Source organism: Chinchilla lanigera, unplaced genomic scaffold (assembly GCF_000276665.1).
Source record: "Chinchilla lanigera isolate Chin_1 unplaced genomic scaffold, ChiLan1.0 scaffold00078, whole genome shotgun sequence".
Lineage (NCBI taxonomy): Eukaryota > Metazoa > Chordata > Mammalia > Rodentia > Chinchillidae > Chinchilla > Chinchilla lanigera.
In genome coordinates, this window is record NW_004955479.1 from 9,750,486 (window position 1) to 9,775,170 (window position 24,685).

At 38.0% G+C, this 24,685-nt stretch overlaps 1 protein-coding gene across 2 annotated transcripts in view; it reads right to left on the reverse strand.

The window, feature by feature from the left end:
• The window catches only part of Tnpo3 (transportin 3), a 91,350-nt gene that overhangs the window by 10,559 nt on the left and 56,106 nt on the right, over window positions 1-24,685 (reverse strand). For both annotated transcript variants that reach the window (XM_005402403.2, XM_005402405.2), the window contains 10 exons: window positions 22,182-22,373; window positions 19,830-19,921; window positions 18,302-18,378; window positions 16,849-16,909; window positions 15,888-16,028; window positions 13,309-13,425; window positions 12,133-12,227; window positions 10,470-10,626; window positions 9,212-9,379; window positions 5,005-5,117 (listed from right to left, as the gene is read on the reverse strand). In XM_005402403.2, coding sequence (XP_005402460.1) covers window positions 5,005-5,117; window positions 9,212-9,379; window positions 10,470-10,626; window positions 12,133-12,227; window positions 13,309-13,425; window positions 15,888-16,028; window positions 16,849-16,909; window positions 18,302-18,378; window positions 19,830-19,921; window positions 22,182-22,373 — 1,213 coding nt within the window. The remainder of the gene's footprint in view (window positions 1-5,004; window positions 5,118-9,211; window positions 9,380-10,469; window positions 10,627-12,132; window positions 12,228-13,308; window positions 13,426-15,887; window positions 16,029-16,848; window positions 16,910-18,301; window positions 18,379-19,829; window positions 19,922-22,181; window positions 22,374-24,685) is intronic.

The following is a 24,685-nucleotide window of genomic DNA, read 5'->3' on the forward strand; positions in this document are numbered from 1 at the left end:
GGCTGGCCTTGAGTTCACTTTGTAACCCAGGCTGGTCTCAAACTCGCAACAATCCTCCTGCCTCAGCCTTCCAAGTGCTGGGATTATAGGCATGCGCCACCACGCCCAGCCCAAGACTTTTAACATTAACAAAATTGTTGGAGGTACCTCCAAAGTATGAGAAAGTAAGCCATTGTGGAAGACATTAAGAAATCAATTCTCTGGTTTTTGTTTTTTGTTTTTCTTCCGGTACCAGGAATCAAACTCACGACCTTGCGCTTGCCAGGCAGGCGCTGTGCCGCTAAGCTAAATCCCCAGCCTCTAGAAATCAATTCTTTGGCCAAGGGTATACCTTAGTGGTCAAAAACTTGCTAGCATGATAAGGCCCTGAATTTGATCCTTAGAACTACCACTCAAAAGAAAAGCTGGGCATGGTTCCACATGCCTGTAATCCTGGCATTCGGGAGACTACTGCAAGAGGATTTTAAGTTCAAGGCCAGCCTGGGATATATAAACAAGTTGCACTACATAGTAAGACCCTGTCTAAAAAGGGAAGAAAAAAAAAAAATTAGCTGTCATACCACTGCCTAAAATTTGTTTCACTTTCCCTCATTTCTAGACACTTAGTCCCGGCAGGCCATCATGATGCATGACTAATTCCAGCACTCAGAAGGCTGAAGCAGAAGAACTGCACTGCTGTGAGGTTAAGGGCCAATTTGGGCTACACACTGAGTTCAAACCCAGCCTGGACTACATAAGAAAGGCCCTGTTACAAGTAAACAAACAGAAAAACAAAATCACAGAAAACCACACACCTCACTTAGTCCTAATAAGATTAAAAAACTGTGAAAGACTTGTACACTGAGAGCTCTAAGACATCGCTAAAAGAAATTAAAGATGTCAATAAATAGAAAGATAACCTATGTTCATGGATTGGAAGACTTGATATTGTTAAGATGTCATTACTATCCCCAAGGGACTACAGATTCAGTACAATCCCAATGAAAATTCTAACATTTTTGCAGAAAAGAGAAAAATTCAACCTAAAATTCAATGGAACCTCAAGAGGCCACAAATGGCCACAACAATTTTGAAAAAGGAGACCAAAATCAGAGGTCTCACAATTCCTGCTTTCAAAATTTATTGCCGGGTGCATGTCTGTAATCTCAGCACTTGGAAGGCTCAGGCAGAAGGATTGCTTGAAGTTCAAGGTTAGCCTGGGCTACAAAGTGAGTTCAAGGCCAGCCTGAACTACAGAGTGAGAACCATCTCAAAAAGCCAAAAAAAAAAAAAAAAAATTATAGTCACAGTAATCAAAACACCATAGCACTGGCATAAAAAAAAAATATAGCATAATGAACTAGAGGGCCTAGAAATAAACTCCCATGATATGGTCAAATGATTTCTGACAAGGATACAAAGACCATTCAATAGGGAAAGGACAGTTTTTTTCAACAAATGGTGGGAGGAAAATTGGATATCCATATGCAAAAGGAGGTTGGATCCTTAAGTAACATCATATGAAAAAATTAAAATCAAAGACAGACCTAAGCCAAGCACGGTGGCTCACGCATGCATTTGCAGCTACTAGGGAGCTGAGGTAGGATCACAAGTCTAAGCACAGTCTGGACAACAATGTGAGACCTTCTCTCAAAAGTAAAAAATAAAATGGGCTAGGGATATATAAGGCCCTGGATTCAACTTCTAGTATTACTAAAAAAAAAATGAAACATTCAAAACTTCTGTGCATTAAAGGACACAACAGAATGAAAAGGTAATCTAAAGAATGGAAGAAAATATTTCCAAATCACATACACAATAAGGGATTAATATACCAAATATATAAAGAATTATCACATTGACAAAAGAGATACAATTTTTAAATGGTCAAGGGACTTGAGACATATCTTCAAAGATACATAGATAGCCAATAAGCATATAAAAAGATGCTTAGTATCACTAAATTACAGAAGTGCCAATCAAAACCACAGTGGGTTATAGTACCTCACAATTGTGAGAACAAAATGGTAAGCGCTGAAAGGATGTGGAGAAACTGAAACCTTGCACACTGCTGGTAGGAATGCGTAATGAAACCTTGTACACAGCTGCTGTGGAAAACAATCAAAATAGCCACCACATGATCCACCAGGTCTACTTGGGTATACATCCAGAAGAAACCAAAGCAGGGTCTCAGAGAGATGTTTCTACAACTAAGTTTATAGCAAAATTATTCACAAGAGCCAACAGCTAGAAGCAACATATATGAATACTATTTAGCCTTAAAAAGGACAGAAATTCTGGCATATACTTGGAGGACATGCTAAGCAAAAATAAGTCATATAAGGTATCCAGCACAATTAAATTTATTTTTTTTTTCAATTTTTTTTTGCAATTAAATTTTAAAAAATCAAGTAAGGTTAAAGGGCTTGGGAAGATGGAAAGTTGTTGCCTAATGAGTATAGTTTCAGTTTTTAAGATAAAAATTTTATTTGTTTTTTTTTTTTGTTTGTTTGGTTGGGTTTTTTTTTTGTTTTGTTTTGTTTTTTTCCGGTACCGGGAATCGAACTCATGACCTTGCGCTTGCCAGGCAGGCACTGTGCTGCTGAGCTAAATCCCCAGCCCCTAAGATAAAAATTTTAGAGACTGGTTGCACAACATGAATTTAATACTACTGAACTGTATATTTAAAAAATGATGAAGATGCTGGGCATGGTGGTGCACACTTGTAATCTCAGCACTCAAGAGGCTGAGACAGGAGGATTTCACATGAGTTCGAGGCCAGTCTGGGCTACATAGTGAGTTCAAGCCCAGCCTGGATTACACAGTGAGACCTTGTCTTTAAAAAAAAAAAAAAAAGGCAAATTTTGTTTTGTATATTTTATTATAAAAATTGTTTTAAAAGTTCAAGATGTATTTGGGTGTGGTGGTCCACACCTGTAATCTCAGCACTCTGAGACTAAGACAGGAGGATTACAAGTCAAATTAAGCCTGAACCATTTTATGAGACCCTGTCTCAAAATTTAAATAGGGCTGCGTATGATGGTGCATGCCTGTAACTCCAACCCTTGGGAGTCTGAAGCAGGAGAGGTCAAGACCAGCCCAGGTTATGTGGTGAATTCAAGGCCACCTGAACTACATACCAAGACCCTGTCTCAAAAAACAAGTTTTAAAAGGGGTGAAGCTGTAGCTCAGAGTGAAAGCCCTAGGTTCAATCCTCAGTACTTAAAAAAAAAAAATTCAAGTTATGTGTTATGTGATACTATTATTTTCCCCTTTAACAATATATCCTGAGGGCCGGGAAATAGCTCAGCGGTACAAGTGCCTGCCTGGTGAGGTCCCGAGTTCGACTGCTGGTACAAAAAAAAAAAATTAAATAAATAAAAATAAAAAATGTTACAATATATCCTGGGTACCTTCCTGAACCATTATATGCATTTGTTCTTTTTTTTTTTTTGGCTTTGATTTTTCTCCGGTACCAGGAACCGAACTCATGACCTTGCACTTGCCAGGCAGGCGCTTTGCCGCTGAGCTAAATCCCCAGCCCCTGCATTTGTTCTTTATTCTTTTTTTTACTGACTAGTTATTAGTATAGGTATGCCATTAATAAACCATTTTCTGTATACGGGCAATTAGAATATTTCCATTTGTTTCACAATTACCGACCTCGCTGCAATAATTTTTTTTGCCTGTATGTCTTTCTATAACTGTACGAACATAAGCCATAGCCTAAAATTTAGTCAAATTCTAAAGACTCTAGATATAAAAAAGAGTACCAGCAAGGTAACACACAGTTATAAAATCCAATTTAAATCCTGCCACTAACATTCTTAAGGACCAGCCAGTGTGGTACACATGCCTGAAATCCCAGCTACTCAAGAGACCAAAGCAGCAGGATTGTAAGTAGGAGGGCAGCTGGGGCAACTTAGTGATACCCTATCTCAAAATAAAATTTCAAAAGGACCTGAGGTATGGCTCAATGGTAAAGCACTTGGCTAGCACATACAAGGCACTGGGTTCAATCCCTAGTATTGCAAAAAAAATTCAAAACAAAACAAAACACAAGGACCTCATGGACTTTGATTCAGTGATTATATTTTAAGGAAAACATTCAAGGAAGGCAAAAGCTACCACTTAGTTTTATTAGAAAAAAAAAAAAAAAAAAGAGAAACAGTTCTTAATAGAGAAATTGCCAGGGATATAGCTCAGTGGCACAAGTGCCTGCTTGTCAAGCACAAGGTCCTGAGTTTGATTCCCAGACAAAAAAAAAAAAAAAAAAGAGGAATTAAAAGGAAATCTAGTAAGTATGGGGAAAATTATCTGACTCACTGCAGTCTGCACGACTCTGTTAATGCTTTACAACCAATGTATCACCTATTCAGTCATCAGCTTCCTGACCCCAGAACATGGATGAAGACTGAAACGGTCTTGGAAGGATAAAGACAGAACCCTGAAGGGAAAGGTAGTACCTCCACTTACGCTTAACCCAGTTTCGTGGATACATGTAAGTGATGTACATATAAATAGCACGGTGATGTTTCTTTCCCCAAATTGGCATTTTTATGCCAATTTGTACAATTCGCAGCTAAACAGATACCAAATTGTCAGTTACAAAAGCACAGAAGAAACATGTTCATTTTGTCCACACACTGGAGTTCAGTGATGGCGAACCTTTTAGAGATTAAGTGCCCGAACTGCAACCTAAAACCTACATACTTATCGCAAGGTGCCAACACTGCAATTAACCCTAAATACTGACGGACCATGTGAAGCTCAAAGAGTTGTGAAGCTCAAAGAGCTGCGCTAACGAGGCGCAGCTCCTAACATCATTGCCTGGTGCTGCTTCTCCTTTCACACATGTGCACAGCCCCTATCTGTGCTGTTATCTGACACTCTATGCTGGGGTGACTTGGCTCACTTGTCAGCAAAGAGGGTTCTGCACGCCTGCTGTAGCATGCATCCATAGGTTCGCCACCACTCCCAGGTTACTCACGCTGCTCTTATGAGCTCCTCCACACCACCACTCACCTAGTGACTTGTTTGTGAAAGTCTGTAAGCTGCTTGTGTGTCACTGTGACAGCTCCCACTGTTGTCTCCTTTGGCAAACCTTTCAAGGAATTCTCTAACCATCGACAAAAGGTCTGTATAGGGAAGAAGAGGAATAAGTGTTTTAAAAGGAGGCAGGGTTTACTCACCTGAGGCCCTACAGATGCTAAGAAAACTCCACGGCATTTGCTCCTCTATACTTGGAACAAGTAAAGGAATTAACTAAAGTACTAGCCTTAGTCTTCAAATGCTCTGGGTTGATGCAAATCCAAGTCTACACTTCCCTTCAAAGAGGCAGCAAGCATCAACTCAGACAAAGGCCTTCTTCAATGCCTTCCGGAAGAAACTACTGCTTTGTTCCTGTCCTTAAATTTAAATAATAGTTTAAAAACCTAAAGATGCCAGAAAACTCTTATACCTGAAGATCAAAAGCAACCCAAAGTAAATTTTCAGATATCAAAAAGAGCAGAGGAAAAGTGATTATTAAGTAAGGCAGAGCAGGTTGACCTTGACAGTGTCACAGAAGCCACAAATAAGACCAGAAGATGAAAAACTGAAAAAACTTTTACAGATTTTACAAACACGCTATTAATTGGAAATGTTGGTACTGAGTATTCAGCCATGCGCAATAAAAGAAAAAGGCCAAGTGAAAACAGGGCACTTCAAAACATGGTTGTAGAAAAAGTGATGAGTACTACAGTTCTTTAGTTCTTTTTTTTTTTGGTACTGGGAATCAAACTCAGGACCTTGCCCTTGCCAGGCAGGTGCTGTGCCACTGAGCTATATCCCCGGCAGTACTTGTAGTTCTAAGGCAAAAGAACTGATTGAAAAATATACAATTTAGAATTTGGTAGATGATGATGAATGGTAAGCATTATATATTGCAAATGTACTAATAAAAATAAAAATTAAATAAATAGGTTGTGGCAGATGAGAAATTTTTGTTTTTGCAGCCTTCATAATGGTATCAGGGCCTAACATATCAAGAAGAAATGAACTCAAAGTACCAGATATATTTTCTTTTTTAGTACAATCTGCAATACTTAGGAATATGCTAAAACTTAAATTTATCTGCATGTGAGTTCTTTGTTGTTCTTCTACATGAGTTAGTGTTACTAAGGTAATAGAAAGTTTACTAAAAAAACAAGTATACTAAATAAGCATGTCCTAACCAGGCGTAGTGGTATACGCCTGTCATCTCAGCACTCAGGAGGCTGAGGCCATTTAAGTTATATCCATTCAGTTCCTTTGTGGTACTTGCCTATGTTGTAGTTTAGAAAGTCTCATGCTTGTTGCTATTTAAGATCATTTATTTATATCTGAGCAGAATTTTTTTGAAGCTTCCACATGCACAAAAATTGTCCAACCCCCTTTATTTCCTTCCTCTTCAAACTAAAAATCAAAATTCTAGAGACTTCCTCTATGTTATTTTCAACTTAACTGTTCTCCTTTTGAGTCAACTCTAATTTTTCTCCATCTCTTTAAGTGTGATGTGTACTTTGGTCACAGTTTTCAGCTGTAAAGTTACCTTTTTATACCTACTTTTTTATATTAAGTATTTCTTTATCATGTTCATTTATAATCATAATAGACCAATGCAAATGTAAATATAACATAAATGCTTAACAGACATAGTTCTCCAAATGTTACCCCCAGAAAAGAATTTTTTACTCAGGGAGGAGAAAATCTTTAGGGGCAAAAGTTTCAGCACAGAACCATCAAATTAACATTCTGGCATCCAGAAATGGACTAAGAGTTAATATAGTACGCCCTCAGTGAAAACAACCAACTATTAAAATAGAAGGTAAAAATTCATTAAGTAGACATAATGGTCCTTTATGATCTTCCAATAAAGAATTCTGAAAGGGCCTGGGGATTTAGCTCAGGAGCAAAGCGCCTGCCTGGCAAGCGCAAGGTCATGAGTTCAGTTTCCGGTACCGGAGAAAAACCAACAACAACAACAAAAAAGAATTCTGAAAAATATGGTTGCAAACACTGAATAAGTTTGCCACAAATGGGTATTCAACAAAGAAATGGTGCACAGAGGATATTCACCTTTGATATAAAAAAGTGCTCAAGAATGTGAAAAAAAATTTTCTTTGGAGACAGTCTCACTATGTAGTTCAGGCTGGCCTCAAACTGATGTCAATCTTCTTGCCTCAGCCTCCTTTGACCGTTGGCATTATTGGTGTGTAACACCATGCCTGGCTATGAATTTTCTTTTGATGCATGTTTTACTTACAATATTAATTCATTTATATATAGGCAACCTAATATTATACAAGAATTATTTTATAAAAACTCAGTTGTGGACTGATGTTCATAGAAGAAAATCACTTTTAAGTTATTTGGCAATCAAGTATGTATCTACACAGTAAACTCTTACAAGCACATTGCTACTTGATTTCTGTTCCTCTCCAAACCTGCCAGTCCTACTTTTTCCTTTTATTTTTGGGAAATCAAACCCAGAGTTTCATACATGATATACATGTACTCTACCAATGAGCTACTTGCTCAGCTCCCCATTTTTTTGTGTTAGTACTTAACAATATCTTTAAGAATCAAGAATGTTTTTGTAAAGTTTGATTTCCATAATAAGTCTTCTGTTTCCTAGTAGTCAAGTGTATTTGTAAAAATGTTTAATCAGATTATGGGGATTTTATTTCTCAAGCACTTTTGAAATTAAGTTAGTTGGTCTCTGGAGGGAAAAAGACTACTTTTTTTAAAAAAAGAAAACACAGAAAACACAGAAATAGCTAGGTGTGGTGGTGCATGCCTGTAATCCCAACATTTAGGAGGCTGAAGCAGGAGGATCATCAAGAATTCCAGGCCAGGCTGGGCTACATATAGTGAGGTTTTGAGGCCAGTCTAGAATACATAGCAAGACCTTGTCTCAAAAAAAAGGGGGATGGTGGTGTGCAGATTAGATGATAGCTAGTAGGCAGAGTGTTTTGTTTTGGGATAACAAAAGTGATCTAAACGCCACAGAAATACTACTGTATTAGATTGAAATGGAATATGTATATTGAACAAAGGGTGATGGGAACTATAGGTACTGTTATATACTAAGAAGACAGCTCACTTTAACTAGGTTCAACTGTGTATTTTCCTGAACAGCTTTCTTCTACATTAAAAATTATAAGTACTATTTTTAAAAATAATTCACAGGTTAACCCCACCCCCAAGTCGGTTGTGATGCATGCCTGTAATCCTAGCACTCAAGAGGGTAAGGTAGGAGATCACTGGGAGTTGGAGGCCAGCCTGGACTAGCAGGGGCTTTGTTTTGATCACAGCACACATGCCTGTGATCCCAGAACTCAGGAGGCTGAGGAAGGAAGGTATCTGCAAGTTTGGGGCCAGTCTGTGCTACATACTAAGTGCAAGGCCAGCCTGAACTACATAGGGAGACCCTGTCTCCAAAAAAAAAAAAAAAAATTTACAGGATATATTATACTTCACCACTATGTGCAAAACTTTGACATGGTATACATACATAACTTGAATTATAATTACGTGGCTATAACTGAGATTACTTGGACTTTATTGGATGCTACAATTCTGTTTATCAACAGAGAACAATAAAGTGCTACAGAAAGAGCCCAAAGTGATCGATCACTTCTTGAATAACCCATAACTCACTATAAATGATATATGGGGAACTCTCTCAAGTGACAAGGTCCACAGCTATTTAGCTACAGAGCCAAATTCAATACTTAGTACTTAACTTCTGCTAAGAAACAGCATAAATCTTCTGACAGTGACAAAAATATACTTCTAAGAACCTAATAATGAATTACAAGCTTTATGTGGACTTCCACAATTTAGCAATATCTTTGATGAATGCATTCATGTACCGCACATATATACTAATAAAAATTAACAAACAAAACTTAGCAATGTTCCCAGCACTTGGAAGGCTGAGGCAGAAGGATCATTGCGAGTTCAAGACCAGCCTAGGCTACATAAGAGAGCTCAAAGCCAGCCTGAACTCCATAGCAAGACCGTCTCAAAAGGACAAAAAACAAAAATAAAAACAAAAACAAAAACTTAGCAATGTGCCTAAATTTGGTTCCAAGGACATACACAGCAGGTCTAGTTTCAAAGTTAGAGTCAACTTAAAAGACTAAAACCTGTTATGTCTAGAGACTATGACCACTATGACCACATATTCCTTTTTAAACAATCTTACCGGTCTATCAACCTGCATGATCTCCCAGAGCACTTCAGCCACGTCCGGTAGTGTGTAAGGGGGGAGACAAAAGCAGCATGTGTGGAGCAGTTGGCTTACAAGCTGCTGTCCAAGCTGGTTCATCACCTGTCCAATCAGTTCTTTCCGTAATTCAAAGTCATCTTCATGCTGTAAGAAAGCAGATCATACAACTTGTGTTCTCATTTCTACTATCCAAAGAACAAGTACGGTCCTTTCTCATTTAGTGTAGTAATTTCTCCTTCCTAGGAAATAAAATATATGTATTATGTAACAGCTGGAGTCATGAAGTTCATTAAATGCTTTGTCATTAGGAAGAAAATACGAGTTTATTATCAAAAAATGGGCAAAGGTATCAGATGAGATCAATCTTAACACTTTGATTTTTTTTATGATTAAAAGGCAGAAGAGAAACAATGGTTAGGACTGAGTTAGAATTTTCTAAATTATTTTTCTATGGAAAAAAACCCTATAAAAACCACCCCCACTCAAACCATGTCCTTATTTCCTCTTTAAAAAAACTCCCCTCCTTGCCTCCCTGTCCCAATCCTGTCTATTTTCTTTTGCAAAAAACAAATGAAGTAAGAACTGAAGACTTCTATTAGCGATCTAATCTTTTCTATCAAAGCACCTGATTATTTTTTTCCTTACAACCAGTTCGTTCACATAGGTCTTCAATGCTGTACCTCACCTTCAGTTCTATCCCACAGTCTTGTGAACCACTTCACTGCTGCAGCCAGTCTCTGAATCACTACTTACTTGGTGCTACCTTGACTTTTCCTGATCAAACTTTCTATGCTCTTTAGACTATGCTTTTCTTTCCAGCTCATTCAAGTTCTGTCTTATGGCTCCATTTAAATCCTCCTCTTCCAGAAAGTTATCCCAATCCATTTATGTCCAGAGCTTTCCCTCTATTGAGCTCAAAGTAACCATGACTTTTACCACTCATCTTAACAAATACTGCCTTTTATTGTTATTTAACTCTTTATACCTATTTATCTATTCAACTAGACACCAATTGCTCTGTCAGCAGGGATAGTTTTAGTTGTCTCAGATTTAGCTGTCTACAGCACTTAGCTGTCTGAGTTATAGGAGTTGATAGCTTAGTGAATGATCCACTATGGTATCTATCTACTCATACAGATCAAAGAAGGACCTAAGTAGGATACTGCCTCTCCTTTTCCCAAGTAAGGAAGAGACAGAATAAACTGAAGTAGAAAAGTACAATGAGTATACTTACATCATTGGCTACACCCGTATGGATGAGGTCTCGTAGGAACCTCATGACACTACCATTGGCATCCCGGTGGTCTAGGGTAGTAGAGGCAATGGCCCACTGTAAAATTGGGATGACTACCTGGCTCCTCAGTAGGGTGACAGGGCTACGCTGAATAAACCTAATGTTGAAAGAAAGGTTAAGTATAAATAACAAGATTAGGGTATAAAAGCAGTCGGGGTAAAGGACAAAACCAGGGAAACAGTGGTTCTAAGTATGGTAGGGAGGAAAGAGTGAATAAACAGAACAGAGGATTCTTAGGGTAGTAATAATATTCCATATGACTGTAACGGTGAATGGGTATCACACATTTGTCAAAACTCAAGAGTACATAACATCAAACTTGAACCCTGAGGTGAACTATGGATATTGCAGGATGATGTGTAAATGCAGGTTCACTGATTGTAACAATGGATCAGTCTCTTTTCCTAGGGGATCTCCCTTGGAAAATGAATCACTATAGATATTCTTTGCAGAAATTGGTAAAAAAAATTTGGAAAATATTGTATCTTTTTCTTTAAAAAATTTCTATATCCAATAAATAATCTAAGTAAGGAGCCAAAACAAACAATAAAAACAAAAAAACCCCAAAAACAATAGTTTATTTATTTTTTTTGGATCTTTTTGAGACAGGGTTTTGCTATGCAGTTCAGGCTGGGCTTGAACTCACTTTGTAGCCCAGGCTGGCCTCAAACTCAAGCGATCCTCCTGCCTCAGCTTCCCAAGTGCTGGGATTATAGGTATGCCACCACGCCCAGCAATAATTCACATTTGTAAGTGATGCAAGAATTAAAAAAAAAAAAAAAGTCAGAGCTGTAGCTCAGTGATAAAGTACTTGCCAAGCAGGTTTAAGCCCCTGAGTTCAACCTCCTGAATTGAAAAAAAAAAGTTTCTTTTTTAAAAAAAGGCTTTTATGCTTACTGACTTGGTTCAGATTCCTTAGTAGGGGCCCAGGAAAAATTCAAGCAGAGATTTAGCAACCATATTGTCAGTGTTACTGGGTGGCAGATAGGTAGAGATATTACTGGGTAGTGTATAACCAGGTAACCTCTAAGTCACCTAAAAATCCTAGGAATCCTTTGTTCTGAAACATCTAAAGGGTGCTAAGCTTCCCAAAGGAGTTGGGATGAAGCACAATCAGTCACAGCAGGACGAAAAGCTAACTCCCTATGGCGGTGGCAGAGATTATCTAATCAAGTATTTGAACCAAGTACTTGGCTTTTGGGTGCTGGGGATGGGCCCAGGGCTTCTTCCATGCTACAGCCCCAGCCCATACCAAATATATTTTTGTCTTGTGTGTGTTCTTCCCTTCATAAGAGCAACTCTGCTACCTTGCCTATTCCCACTCAATACTTTCTCCCTTGTCCCCTTCTCGGTAGGACTCTCGCAGATTCTTCTCACCTCTCTTGATATAGCAGCTCACAATTTAACTTTGGGATATGAATCATTAATCTACCTTATCCAATGACCTCATTTTACAGAGAAAGAAATAGCTAAGTGTCAGATGGCAAGATTAAGCAGTGATAGGGATAAGCAACTTAAAAAAAAAAAAAAAAAAAAAGAGCTAAAAAAAAAAAATAAAAAAAAAAAAAAAAAAAAAAAGAGCTTGCTCTTCAGAAAGACTTACCGAGTGGCTAACCTGAACAGGTCATCGACAGTGTCAGGGTGATTCTGGAGGCCATTCTGCTGTTCCAGGAGCTGAAAGGTGGGGATGCACAGTGCCTACAGTAGAACAGTGATTTTAAAAGAAATTATTTATACATGAAAGTCCCAGCATCCAGATGTGCCAACATTACAGCAAATACAAAAAGCACAAAGAAAAGCCGGGCACGGTGGCGCACGCCTGTAATCCCAGCATTCGAGAGGCTGAGGCAGGAGGATTGTTGTGAGTTTGAGGCCAGCCTGGGCTACAAAGTGAGCTCAAGGTCAGCCTGAACTGCAAAGCGAGACCCTGTCTCAAAAGGACAAAAAAAAAAGCAAAAAACAAAAAAACCCAAAAAGCACAAAGAAGGAAAGCACATGTAAAAAAAGAAAAAGATTACAACAAGAAGCAGATCAGTAAAAAAGAAATTTTTCCCAGTTGAAATAAAGTTTTCACATATGAACTCTACATTTCAGAAAAGGCTTCAGGCATATATTTCAGTTGGTGAAACTTGATGGATGTTCCCTCAAAGTTTTAGAAACTTACGAAAGCAGTATTTTAGAAATTTTACGAGCAAAAGATGTGGTCTAGTCCACTAACGGAGTAGATAAAATTTCCATAATAATGAACTGTCAATTTTCAATGAAAAGGTATCTTGGGGGAAAGCAGAGTATTTTCTTTAATCCCCTCATCTATTCCCTCCAGGTGATGAGAAGAGAGGGAAAAGCAGTATCTGAGGAGTCTTCTCTAGTGCCTATTCCTATTTATCCTAACTCCTTCCCTGTTGCTAAGTAAATCAGTTCACTGGCTCTTTCAGGCAAAAAATTAAAAATAAAATCACATTTGAGCTTCTATATAGGAGATCCTATATTTTAAATTCATTTGCTTTTCCTCCCCCTCAAAACTCTACTCTGCTGCTAGGGAATACAAAGCAAGGAGTAACACATATAACAGTTATCATACCATGCAGTCCTCAATCTCTCTCTTCTTCCCCAAGCAGGCCTTTCCAGAAAACAAGTTTTTACCTCCCTATTATTAGGGAATCAACAACACAGGGGGAAAATATAAAGAACCAACAGAAATAAGGACATGGTAAAGAACATACAGGTAGGCCTTTAGACTCTAATTCGCCAGGCCTGATTCTCCCCAAGAAAAACATACCTGGAGCATGTCTAGTAGTCCCTGTCGACAGCCTTCTTCCATGCCATACTCATCCACGAGGATGCTGCCGAGATACAGGAAACAGGAATGCTGATGTACGTGGTACACATTTACCATCTACCAAGGGAAAACAGAACAGCACAAAACAAAAATCAGTTCATTTCTTCATTCTTCAGAAAATATCAACTTAGGAAGCTGTTTCCAGGAAGAAATTCAGAGATAGACTGATCTCTTATCTTTAAGGTTATATGGTAAAGCTTGTCCGTAATGTGTTTTGAAACACAGGGTTAGATTTCTCAATAATTTTCAAGTTTTCTAGAGTTCTTTCAAGCCTTTGACCTTTCCTTTTATTTCCTCTCCCTTCCCTTTCTTCTTCTTTCTTTAATTCTCTCCTCCATCCCTCCCTCTTTTTCTTTCTGGTGTGTGGCGGGGGAGACAGTGGTGTGGGATTCAACCCAGGGCCTTTACACTGAACTACATCCCCAGCCTTTTATTTAAGGCAGGGTCTTGTTAAGTCACTAAATTGCCCAGGCTGGGCTTCAACTTGTGATCTTCATGCCTCGGTGTCCTGAAGTGCTAAGATTTCAGGAAGCCTTTGATCTTTTATCTTATGAAACAGCTGTCTAGAAACTGGAACCCATTACAGAGCTCATGTACTCTTTGCAAAACTAGCATTATTTTTCCATTCCCAACCTCTAGTCAGGTGTAGTGGCGCATGCCTGCAATCCCAGCACTTAGAAGGCTGAGGCAGGAGGATCATTGCGAGTTTGAGACCAGTCTAGGCTACAATGTGAGCTCAAGGCCAGCCTGAACTGCATACTGAGACCCTGTCTCAAAAAGAACCCTCCGCTGGAAAAAAAAAAAAAAAGAAGGCTGAGACAGGAGCATCACTTGGGAGTTTAAGGGCAGCCTAGACTACATAGCAAGTTCAAGGCCAGCCTGAATTAGAATGAGACTCTCAAAAAAAAGCTCCCAATCTCTAAAGGTTGTACTTACTTGCATTATAGATAAGTCTTACATTTTAACAGCACATATAGCCATAGTAGCAACAAAAACATCAAATGTATTTCTTGGAGAAAACTGAAGGGACTGTTTAAACTAAGTTGTTCTTAAAATCATCTTTTAATTAAAAATCATTATTTCAAAAAAATACATGCACCTCAAAAGAATAAGAATCTTAGTATAATACACACATTTAAATTTAAAAATTATTTGTAGTCAGGAGTGATGACATACACCTGTAATCTCAGCATTCTGAGAGGCTGCGCACAAGTCCAGGCAACTTAAGCAAAATCACATCTCAATATAAAAAAATTTAAAAAGACTACGGATATATAGCTCAGTGTGAAGGCCCTGGCTTCCATCCTAGTACCAAAGTGGAGGGGGTGGGGGAGACACAGTTTTTAGAACTCCAGTATCTTCCAAAAATTAACAGGCAAGTATATTTACCCATTTAAAATACCATCCCAAGACATCTGTATTGATCTTATATAAATTCAACACTATGAGCTTGGTGGGGGATGACAGAGTAACTGCTTCTTTCATCAGCATATGGCACGGAACGAGCAGGAGATGAGAGCCCTACATATGAATGGTTTAAATCAGGGATTGTCAATCTTTCGTAACAGACCACACTGTAAAAATGGACACCATAACTGGCTAGTCAGTCTTCTGACTAACTCAGCTTTGCCAGTGCAGCACAAAAGTGCTGGGAGGCGAAACTTAAATGTGCTACATTGGCAAAGTTTATGGCCTTGCTGAGGTTAACAGCGAAACAAACTGCTTAGTGGTCTACGCACAGGCATCCCATGCGGAGTAACTACATGTGAATACTTCATACAGTGAGTCACAGCATCAAACTGCTTTTTTGGGGGCACAGTACTAGGAATTGAACCTAGGGCCTCATGCATGATGGGCAGGGACTCTACCACTGAGCTACACGCCCAGTCCTTATTTTTATTTTGAGACAGGGCCTCACGAAGTTGGTCAGGATAGTTTTTTTTTTCTCTTTTTGAGACAGGGTTTCAATATGCAGTTCAGGCTGGCCTTGAACTCACAGCGATCCTCCTGCCTTAGCTTCCTGAGTGCTGGGATTACAGGCATGCGCCACCATGCCAGTAGCTCAGGCTGGTCTTGAACTTGCGATCTGCCGGCCTCCATCTCCCATGCAACACTACCATATCATATAGATCTTGATGCTTGAGAGTCAAATTTATATTTTGACAAATAAAAGACTCATGTGAAAAAAACTGTAATGGAGAAATAAAAGTTTGACTTAGCACATTTTTTTCCCTAAGAAAATTAACATAAAAATGCTTCCCCTTGGTATATAAAGGCTGAGTATGAGTCATTCTCTTCACATAATTTCACACTGGAATGTGTTACTATTCAGACTACCACTATACAGAAGAGATTACAGGCTGTCTTCTCTTATAGACAACACATCAACCATAGGCACTTAATCTCTTTCAAATTTTTTTTAGTTTGTATTTAGTAAGTCAAAAGCATTCTGCCAGAAGTTTTTGCTCTAAAGACTCCTACTGGAAATTCTGTGTGAATTCCTCTTGTAGGGAACTTACCTGTGTGACTAGTGGCTGTAGCAGGGCTGCAGATCCTTTGCCTACACAGCGAACAGCGAAACGCAGGCATCTGCAACAACGTTCTACAATCCGATTATCAGCCCGGTGTTTATTTAGAGTCTCGGATAAAACTGGCCATATCTAAGTCAAAAGTGACAAAGTACAAGAAAGAAAATAATCAACAACTAAGACCTGAAAAGATGTTCCTAAGTTGGTTAACACCTCACTTAATTTTAAATAATCTGTATAAAACTTTCTCTACAGGAACATACATGCTCTGATTCTGGCCGATGTGTGTGCGTTCGATATACTACCCATCACCAAAACCCAATCCCTTTTTAAGAGAAACAACACAACTCTTTATAAGAGGTAGCACACGCCTAACTTTACTAAAAGGAAGATGCACATTTTCCTAAACTTCAGACTCCCAGAATGAGGGTGAAAACAATGAATTACAGGGAAGGAGATACTTAAACAATTAAGGATATTTAGTATTTATATAATTTCCCACCTGAAGTCTAAAAAGCACTTCTCAAAACCATTACCCTTGTTCCTCAGATTATCCTTAGTGGAAACAGCATAAGGGAAGTATGCTCTCAGTGGGGAAATTGAAGCCGTTAGGTTTGTCAAAAACATTTTGCTGGTCTTGCCTAGCGTGCATGTCTTACACTTGATCTCTCTCACCATGAAAAGGAAAAAAATGTATCACACCTCCTGGGTCACACAGTTATTCTGTACTTCTCTGGCCTTTCAGTGCATTTCCCCATAGCCTGTTTTGTTATCAAATCTAAAGCCAAAAGCATCTGGATGATCTGTCCCACATTTCATTGAAATTGAAACCATATCAACAATTAGAATGTCCCCATCAACCTAGAAGACAGTACCTTCGAAACCCAGTTACCCAAAGCCTTGTAAGGAAAAGAAGAAAGCCTTGATTCCACAGGCATCCATTAGCACTTACTTCCTGTATGACTTTTTGGCATGGATGAGTCTGTCCATTTTCCACAATGGGATTGGTGTGTCTGGAAATAGACAAGGACCCAAAATAGTGAAAAAAGAGCAAGATCCTTGCTCCCTGCTTGCTTAGTATAATCGTTACCACAGAAAGAAGACCAGACAGTGGAATCATTTACAGCAGCATCCTTCCCTCTTACTTCAGTTACACGAAAACAAGCACATACTTTCAACTATACTATCATTTTTTTTTTGCCACCATCAAGTCACTTCCACTAGAACATCCAAATTCTATCCAACTCTGCTTACATGAACTCTAAGGAACTACTATTTTTTCCCAATCCTTTTACTTTTCCCATTTCTCCTCTTTATAAATCTAAGTATGTAGTTTCTTCCCAATTAATAAAAAAAAAACTATACACAAGCTGTATGAGTCCTTCATAAGAAACCAAGCACTGCCCCATTCCCATTAAAAGACATAAAGCTTTAAGAACTGTATCTGCCACAGATATTTCTCATAATTCTTGTCTGAATTCAGTGATACACAACACATACCCACCCACAATTATGTCAAATCCAACTACTCTATCTGGTTCTAATTTGAGGAAAAGCAGTCAGAAAACTACACGATTAACTACTAACCTCAAGCTACTCTTCAATTCTAAAAAAAACCCAACAATAACTTAATAAAAATCTGGTTTTCTTTAAGCATTTACACCTATTGTAGATTTCCTCTTATTTACTGTAAAATAAGTGTTATCATTAACAGGATCAGAATGGCATGTAACAGGGCCCTCCTAACTATATAAGCAAAGCATTGCACCAACCTAGATTTGTTGACAATAGCTAATAAATGAAAACAGTGCCTTAACTTCACCTACACATAGTTCTATGCAACCATTACTCTATCTACTCACTTAAAAAGCTCTGTCAGTCTCACAAATTTATGAATTACATAATTTAATTGGGTACACATTTTGACACTGTCACTCAAATGCCTTTCTAGTCACTGGCTCTTCTTGACTTCAGAGTGACTAATTTCACTTGATCATTGAGGACAGTTTATTAGTATTCTCTCTCTCTCTCTCTCTCTGTGTATCATACACTAGGTATAGATAATTTAGATGTATCAAAGGCTCTGAAACACCATGCAGCAGCAGCATTACTTGGGAACTTACTGGAAATGCAATTTTTCAAGTCCTACTCAAGATGCAAAGAATCAGAAGCTTAAGAGCTGGTCCCCAGCAACCTGTGTTTTGATAAACTCTCTAGGTTTCTAATACATGCTAAAGTTTGACAATCACTGAAATAGAGACCAAAAGAGTCAATTATATTTTTAAAACTTCTTTTGACAAAGGTCTACCAAGAATGAATTCTTAGAATTTGCCTTTGCTCCAAAACTTTAGGTAGGTTTCATTCGCGTTTTCAACCCAAGCAAGGAATCCAGTCTCCCTTCTTACCTAAATATCACCGCTAGGCGATCTAAGAACACAGTAGGGTCTGAAGATATGCCATTGCTGGGCTCCTGAGACAATAGCTAAAGAAAGAAACAGTAACACCCAGTGGTCACATGTGTAAGTTAGCAAACACTTCACACACCTTTAACCATCAACCTCCCTATCTCTATAGCCTTATAAACAGCATACAAATTACTTAAGATGTGCAAACTTAATTTGTATTGTCAAATTACTTTTCTTCATCTTACTGCATCCTGGCCAAGAGTACATAGTATACATTTTACTATCTGATCACAGGAGTAGAAAATAGTATCATTTGATTTTTTTCCATTTATTTAAATTATTTATTAAGATACTAGCTTTGTATAATAAGGCTTTAAATTTATTACAGCTCTAAATAAGATGCCTCTCATTTTTTTGGGTACAATTTCTTAGATATTCTTACCAGTATATTAATGAAGATGAACTTTAGAGTCATTATATAATGTTCTAAAAACCCCATTGGTATGTCTACTATTATTGCACTAAAAATGTAATTGGGGATGAGGTAATACCTTAAAATAGTCTTGAAGGATACATGATAGATTATGGTATTTTTTTGTCTTGTTTTTTGGGGTGGTACTGGGGACTGAAACCAGGGCATTCACAATGATCTACATTCCCAGCTCTTTTTATTTTATATTTTGAGATGGGGTCACCTCACTAAGGTGCCCATGGTGGGCTCAAACTCGTGAGCTTCTTGACTCAGCCTCCCATAGTGCTGATACTAACAGGCATGTACCACCACACCCAGCACGGTTATGGTTTTGACTCTAACTTGAATGGTTTTTTCCCATTTACATTCTGATTGGTTATTTTACTGATTGTGAAATAGTCAAGTGCTAGATAAGCATTATTTTGGTCAATGCCAGAACATATAATAAATGGTGGTCCCAAAAGATTGTAATGGAGCTGAAAAATTCCTTTCACCTTGTAACTTCATAGCTGTCACTCTACCGTTCTGTCTGTGGTGATACTGATATAAACAAACCAACTGCGCTGCTAGTGGTATAAGAACACAGCACTACGATTACGTACAGTACATAATACTTGATAATAAATGACTGTTAAGGTTTATGCATTTACCACTACTTTTTATCATTTTACAGTGTGTTCCTACTTAAAAGGAGAGGCTCACTGTAAAACAGTGTGCTGCAATATGCTGCAAGCAGCCTCCTACATCTCATGATTGCGTGGAAGAGGCTATGTATGTGACTGGCTTATACCATCTGAGTCTGTGTGCACGCTGTTTGCACAACTACAAAAATGCGTACTAATTAACTTCTCAGAAGGTATCCCTGTCATAAAGGGAAGCATGACTGCACTTTTTCTTTGTATGTAGCTACTTTGACAGACTAATCACAGTGATTTCTCAGTTCATTCTCTTGGCTTTTCTAGATAGAAGATAATCTGTAAATAAGAAAATTTGTCTTTTCTCTTCCAACAGAATAACTTCTTATATTTGTTTCATTCCTTACTTAATTGGACTTACCTTTTTCAATGCCATAACCTGAACAGAACATAGTTCACTGAGACATTCAGTAATCTTATCCAATGGTAATCTGGCTAAGACAAGTGCTGTCCCTAAAAAATAAAGATGAAAATGAAGAAAATAAAACCTAAATTGAAGTAATTCAACTAAATGGGTTACACTATACAGGTTAACAGAAAAAGCTGATTGATTCCATTTTTTTTTTTAAATTAGCACTTTCTAAAACTACAGCATTCTGTTATTTATCTATTTATTTATTTTCAATTTGACTTAGAAGACTATAGACTGGCTTTTACACTGACATTTACAATCAAAGCATTATTTCTTTTCAGCAGCCTTTTGGCTTAAAGATGTTTAAACATGCCTCCCTTCGAGTTATTCAAGGACTTTACAAATCATCTCCACAAAGCTAATGCCAAAGCTATTTTTATATACCATAATGCAATGTTTCTCTTCCTTCCTAGAGAGTCTGATTTAGTGGATCAGGAAGAGCCTCTGTTTTTGATAAGCACCTTAGGCAACTCTTATCAGAGAGATCTAAGAAATGCTGACATAATGCTTTCAGAAAGAGAGAACCAAAGTCACAAGATTTCCTGGTCATCTACTGTGTACTCTCCTCAGACTCAGTCTCTCCATCTGTGAGGTAAGTAATTTGAACAGAAAGTTAGCAATCAAGTTTGCCTTTCTTTTTTAAAGAAATATTTATAAGCCAGGCATGGTGGCGCACGCCTGTAATCCCAGCACTCGGGAGGCTGAGGCAGGAGGATCATTGCGAGTTCGAGACCAGCTTGGGCTACAAAGTAAGCTCAAGGCCAGCCTGAACTGCATAGCAAGACCCTGTCTCAAAAAAGACCAAAAAAAAAAAAATTATAGAAGTCTCTCTCTTCTCTTCAAATAAATTTTTAACTTGGAACTCAATAGGTTAAAAAAAAAGAAACAAAAAGAAAAAAAGACATTAGGTTTAAGCGGGGATACAAAGCCCGCCCTTACTACTTAGTCTCCCTCTTGTTGTAATCCCTACTAATCAGTCCCCAAATCCAAAGATTACAGATTAGCCAACTGCCCTTCAGGTTAAAAAAAAAAAACCTCAACTGTGATTTTTTTCAACTTAAATTTCATTCAATAGAATAATAACTCATCCCCAAGACTGAATAAAAAAGTCCATAAGCTATCAAATTAGACTTAAAACTGTGTGTGTGTGGTGAGGGGAACCTAACTTGAATATGATTTTCTTTTCAATTCATTTTTATGGAAAAAAAATTGTTACCAAATAGTTTTTTATGTGTAGAACGTATCACTGATAACTGGGAGACCACAGTCTACTTCAGGATGAACACCATGTCAGAATCATGGTTATATGACAAGCAAGAATACCTGTGATTTAATGCCTTACTATCTATACCTATGGAGGTATAGATAACAACATGCCTCCCTTCGAGTTATTCAAGGACTTTACAAATCATCTCCACAAAGCTAATGCCAAAGCTTTAACAACAAAACCCACGGCACAAAAAGAATTATCTGTGGAAAAAGCATAGTTCCACAAGCTAGTGAAGAACCTAGTCACAGAAACAAGAGAATAGAATTCATTCACACATAGTCATCTACTCCTGCAAAGGCTGTCTGACACACATGCTCAGAAGACACCAACACAGGTCATCTTACCTGATCCTTTACTTGTTAACACTGCAGCCCCCTCTAATTTGCCAGCTAGAAGGATTTTACTACCTCAAGGGCACCCTAATCTGACTTCAGAAAGTTTGGCTAGAAAGCATTTTCTTTCTAGGAGCCAGTATGAGCTTTCCTCTAAATGGCTGAGAAGTGAATTAGTATGATCCCTTTCTATAAAATAATCGTCCAAATGTTTAAAAATAACCATCATGTTTAAAGTTATTTCTGTCTTTTTTCCTAACCTTACTATCTCTAGTTCTTCCATCAGTCTGCGCCTCTCCCCACTCCAGCTGTCCACTTCTGTAAAGCAGGTATCCAGTGTGAGCAGAGCCAGCAGGACCCTTGCTTCTACTTTTCACACTGACCCATGCACACAACTTTGCAATTTCTACTTAATCTTTTTGGAATGACATTACCTACTTATTTAGTCTCTGTTTTAATTCTTCCTCCAATTTAAAAAGCAACTACGTTTAATTCAAATGTGTTGTTGCCACACAAAATCTAAATCTGTGCCATGCACACAAATGCAAGCACACAAAGTTAACACCCTCCCAAGTAGAAAAGCCACCTTCACCATTACTTAAGTACATTATAACTGAAAAACTGCAACATGTTTATGTAAGATAACACGAAGCAGTGGCCTACAAGAGATTGGTACTAGTTAACACCTTAATGAAATACCTTTTAGCAAGCCCACAGCAGCTTCTGGAGATAGCATGAAGGAGTCAAGGGATCGGGCAATCTCCAGGAGTCCATTAAAGTGCTGAGCCATGTGATCTCGGCAGACAGAGCAAATGTTATGAATGGCTTTAGCTGCAGCAGAAGCCAGGGGCTTTTCACACAGGCCTTTCATCAAATAGCCCAACACAGGGTCTAAGGAGTAAAGCCAAATAGAGATTATACATACACGAAACTAAAAAAAAAAAAAACTAGTTTGTTAGAACAGAAGTTTGTACTTTTTTTTAAAGTCAAAGAATTCTTTAAAAAATATGTACAGAGTCCCCAATATAAAAACATAAAAATAGAGCTGATCTTGTTGACTTAGTGCCGGGCAGCCTGGACCCCTGTTTCACCTCCTATTTCTTTCCTCGTGGTGGCCCACTGCTCCTTCTAACTCTACCATTCATGGGCACAGTTTGAAAACCACTAATAGAAAAAAAAAAGAAAAGCACTAACTGAAGCATTTAGATGGCCATCTAATTATTACAATAGTACTGTAACACAGAATAAAAAACTCAGAGTGCCCATTAGACCCAGAGGTTGATCACGGGGTAAAACAGCCTGCACCAGTGGTGGCTGTCTGCATCATCACTGAAAGCTCTATGAGGTCTCGTCATGGCCTACAACAATGAAGACAATTACAGTCATCTAAAGCAGACACTTTATTTCTGCTTCTTTCTAGTTACAAAAGGCCTTAGAAATATGCAGACAAATCTTTACCACAACTAAATGAACTAATTTACTATGTTTAATTTTACCAAATGTAAATGTTCAAAGAAAGTTGATTGAAAAGATGAATTTTTTTGAACAGATAAATTTCTGTAGAGTAAGTTCCAATCATTTCACTTTCCTTTAGAAAAATTACAATTTTTTGATAGAAAAACTCTAAGCAAACCATATATGGTTAAACAGCATTTGATGATGACTGTATTTTAGAATGACCCATAGCAAACCATGAAAAAAACCAAAGAAATCAAAAGAATAGGTGTTAAGGCCCATTTCAAACCATTTATTTTCATTTTTTATCTAACAATACAATGTACCAACACAGCACAGCCCCGTCCATCCTCAAACATCCCAACCTTCTTTAGCATAAGACTCTCAGAGGACCTAGAAGCTGGAACATAGCTCAACAACTAGCAATGAAGACTTTACTCGTTCTCAAACTGAGTATTTGCGGTTTTGGCTATTTTTACTGGACATGGACAGGAGACATTAAGTCAAAACGAACAAGGTGAGTGAAGTGGTGTGTGCCTATAATCATAGTTGCTTGAGAGGCTAAGGCCAGAGGATCACTTGAGTCCAGGAGTTCGAGATCAGCCTGGGCAAACAGTGAGACACCCTCTTTGTATATCAAACAATAAACAAATGAATTCACTTTTTTTCCCCTGTGGAAAAGTGATTCAGAAAGAATGCTGAAGTAGTACAGGCACTTGCCTCACACACACAAGGCCCTTGGGTTCAATCCCAAGCACCACCACCAAAAATAACTTGGACAAATAATGGAAGTGAAAAGATCCAAGAATTAGAAAATAGGCATTTAAAAAACATTTTGAAATAGTACATTCAACTTGGAAAGTGCCTCAGTTTCAATGTGAGGATGTCCACCATATACTCTCTCTAGAAATGGAAAAAAAGGGAAGGAACACATTCTTTTATAGCGAATATTTTAATTGTTAAAAGCAGATAGACTGTGCATAAAATAAAATCAATCAAGAGCTGATAATTAAGACTGCAAAGGAAACACATCAAACTTAAGGATGTAATATTATTCACAAATTTTGGGATTCTTAAATTCTTGGAATGCATCCTTCCCTTTTAGGTGCCTGATGTGAGCTGTCTATATCTATATATCTATGTCTCTATCTGTATCAGTCACTCTGCATAAATTATTTTCTTTGGATCTCAGCATCCATATCTGTATGAGGGGGTTAGGATAACCAATTTCTAATTTTACCTCCAATTCTAAAGTTATTTTATATGACCTTGGGCTGGGGATATAGCTCAGTGGCACAAATGCCTGCCTGGTAAGCGCAAGGTCCTAAGTTTGATTCCTGGTACCACAAAAAAAAAAAAAAAAGAGTGCTTTATATGACCTTTAGTTATTTTTGTAAGTCAAAAGGGCCAGTGTCAGAGGTAACATAATTCAATACTCTTCATCTTAATTTGTATTTATCTAGTTTTGAATAATTCTTAGTTTTTAAATGGAACATGAAGAACATGTATATAACACTCTTCACGCTTAAGCAGAGTACTAGAATCAAACAATTTCCCTATCTGTATATCTAATTTTTCAAAGTTCTCCTCCCAGATCAATTACAAATGTCTTCTCCTTTTTTTTTTTCTGGTACCGGGAATCGAACTCACGACCTTGAGCTTGCCAGGCAGGCACTGTGCCGCTGAGCTAAATCCCCAGCGCCCCCTACAAATGTCTTCTCAACTAAGCAACTTACAACATACTTAAT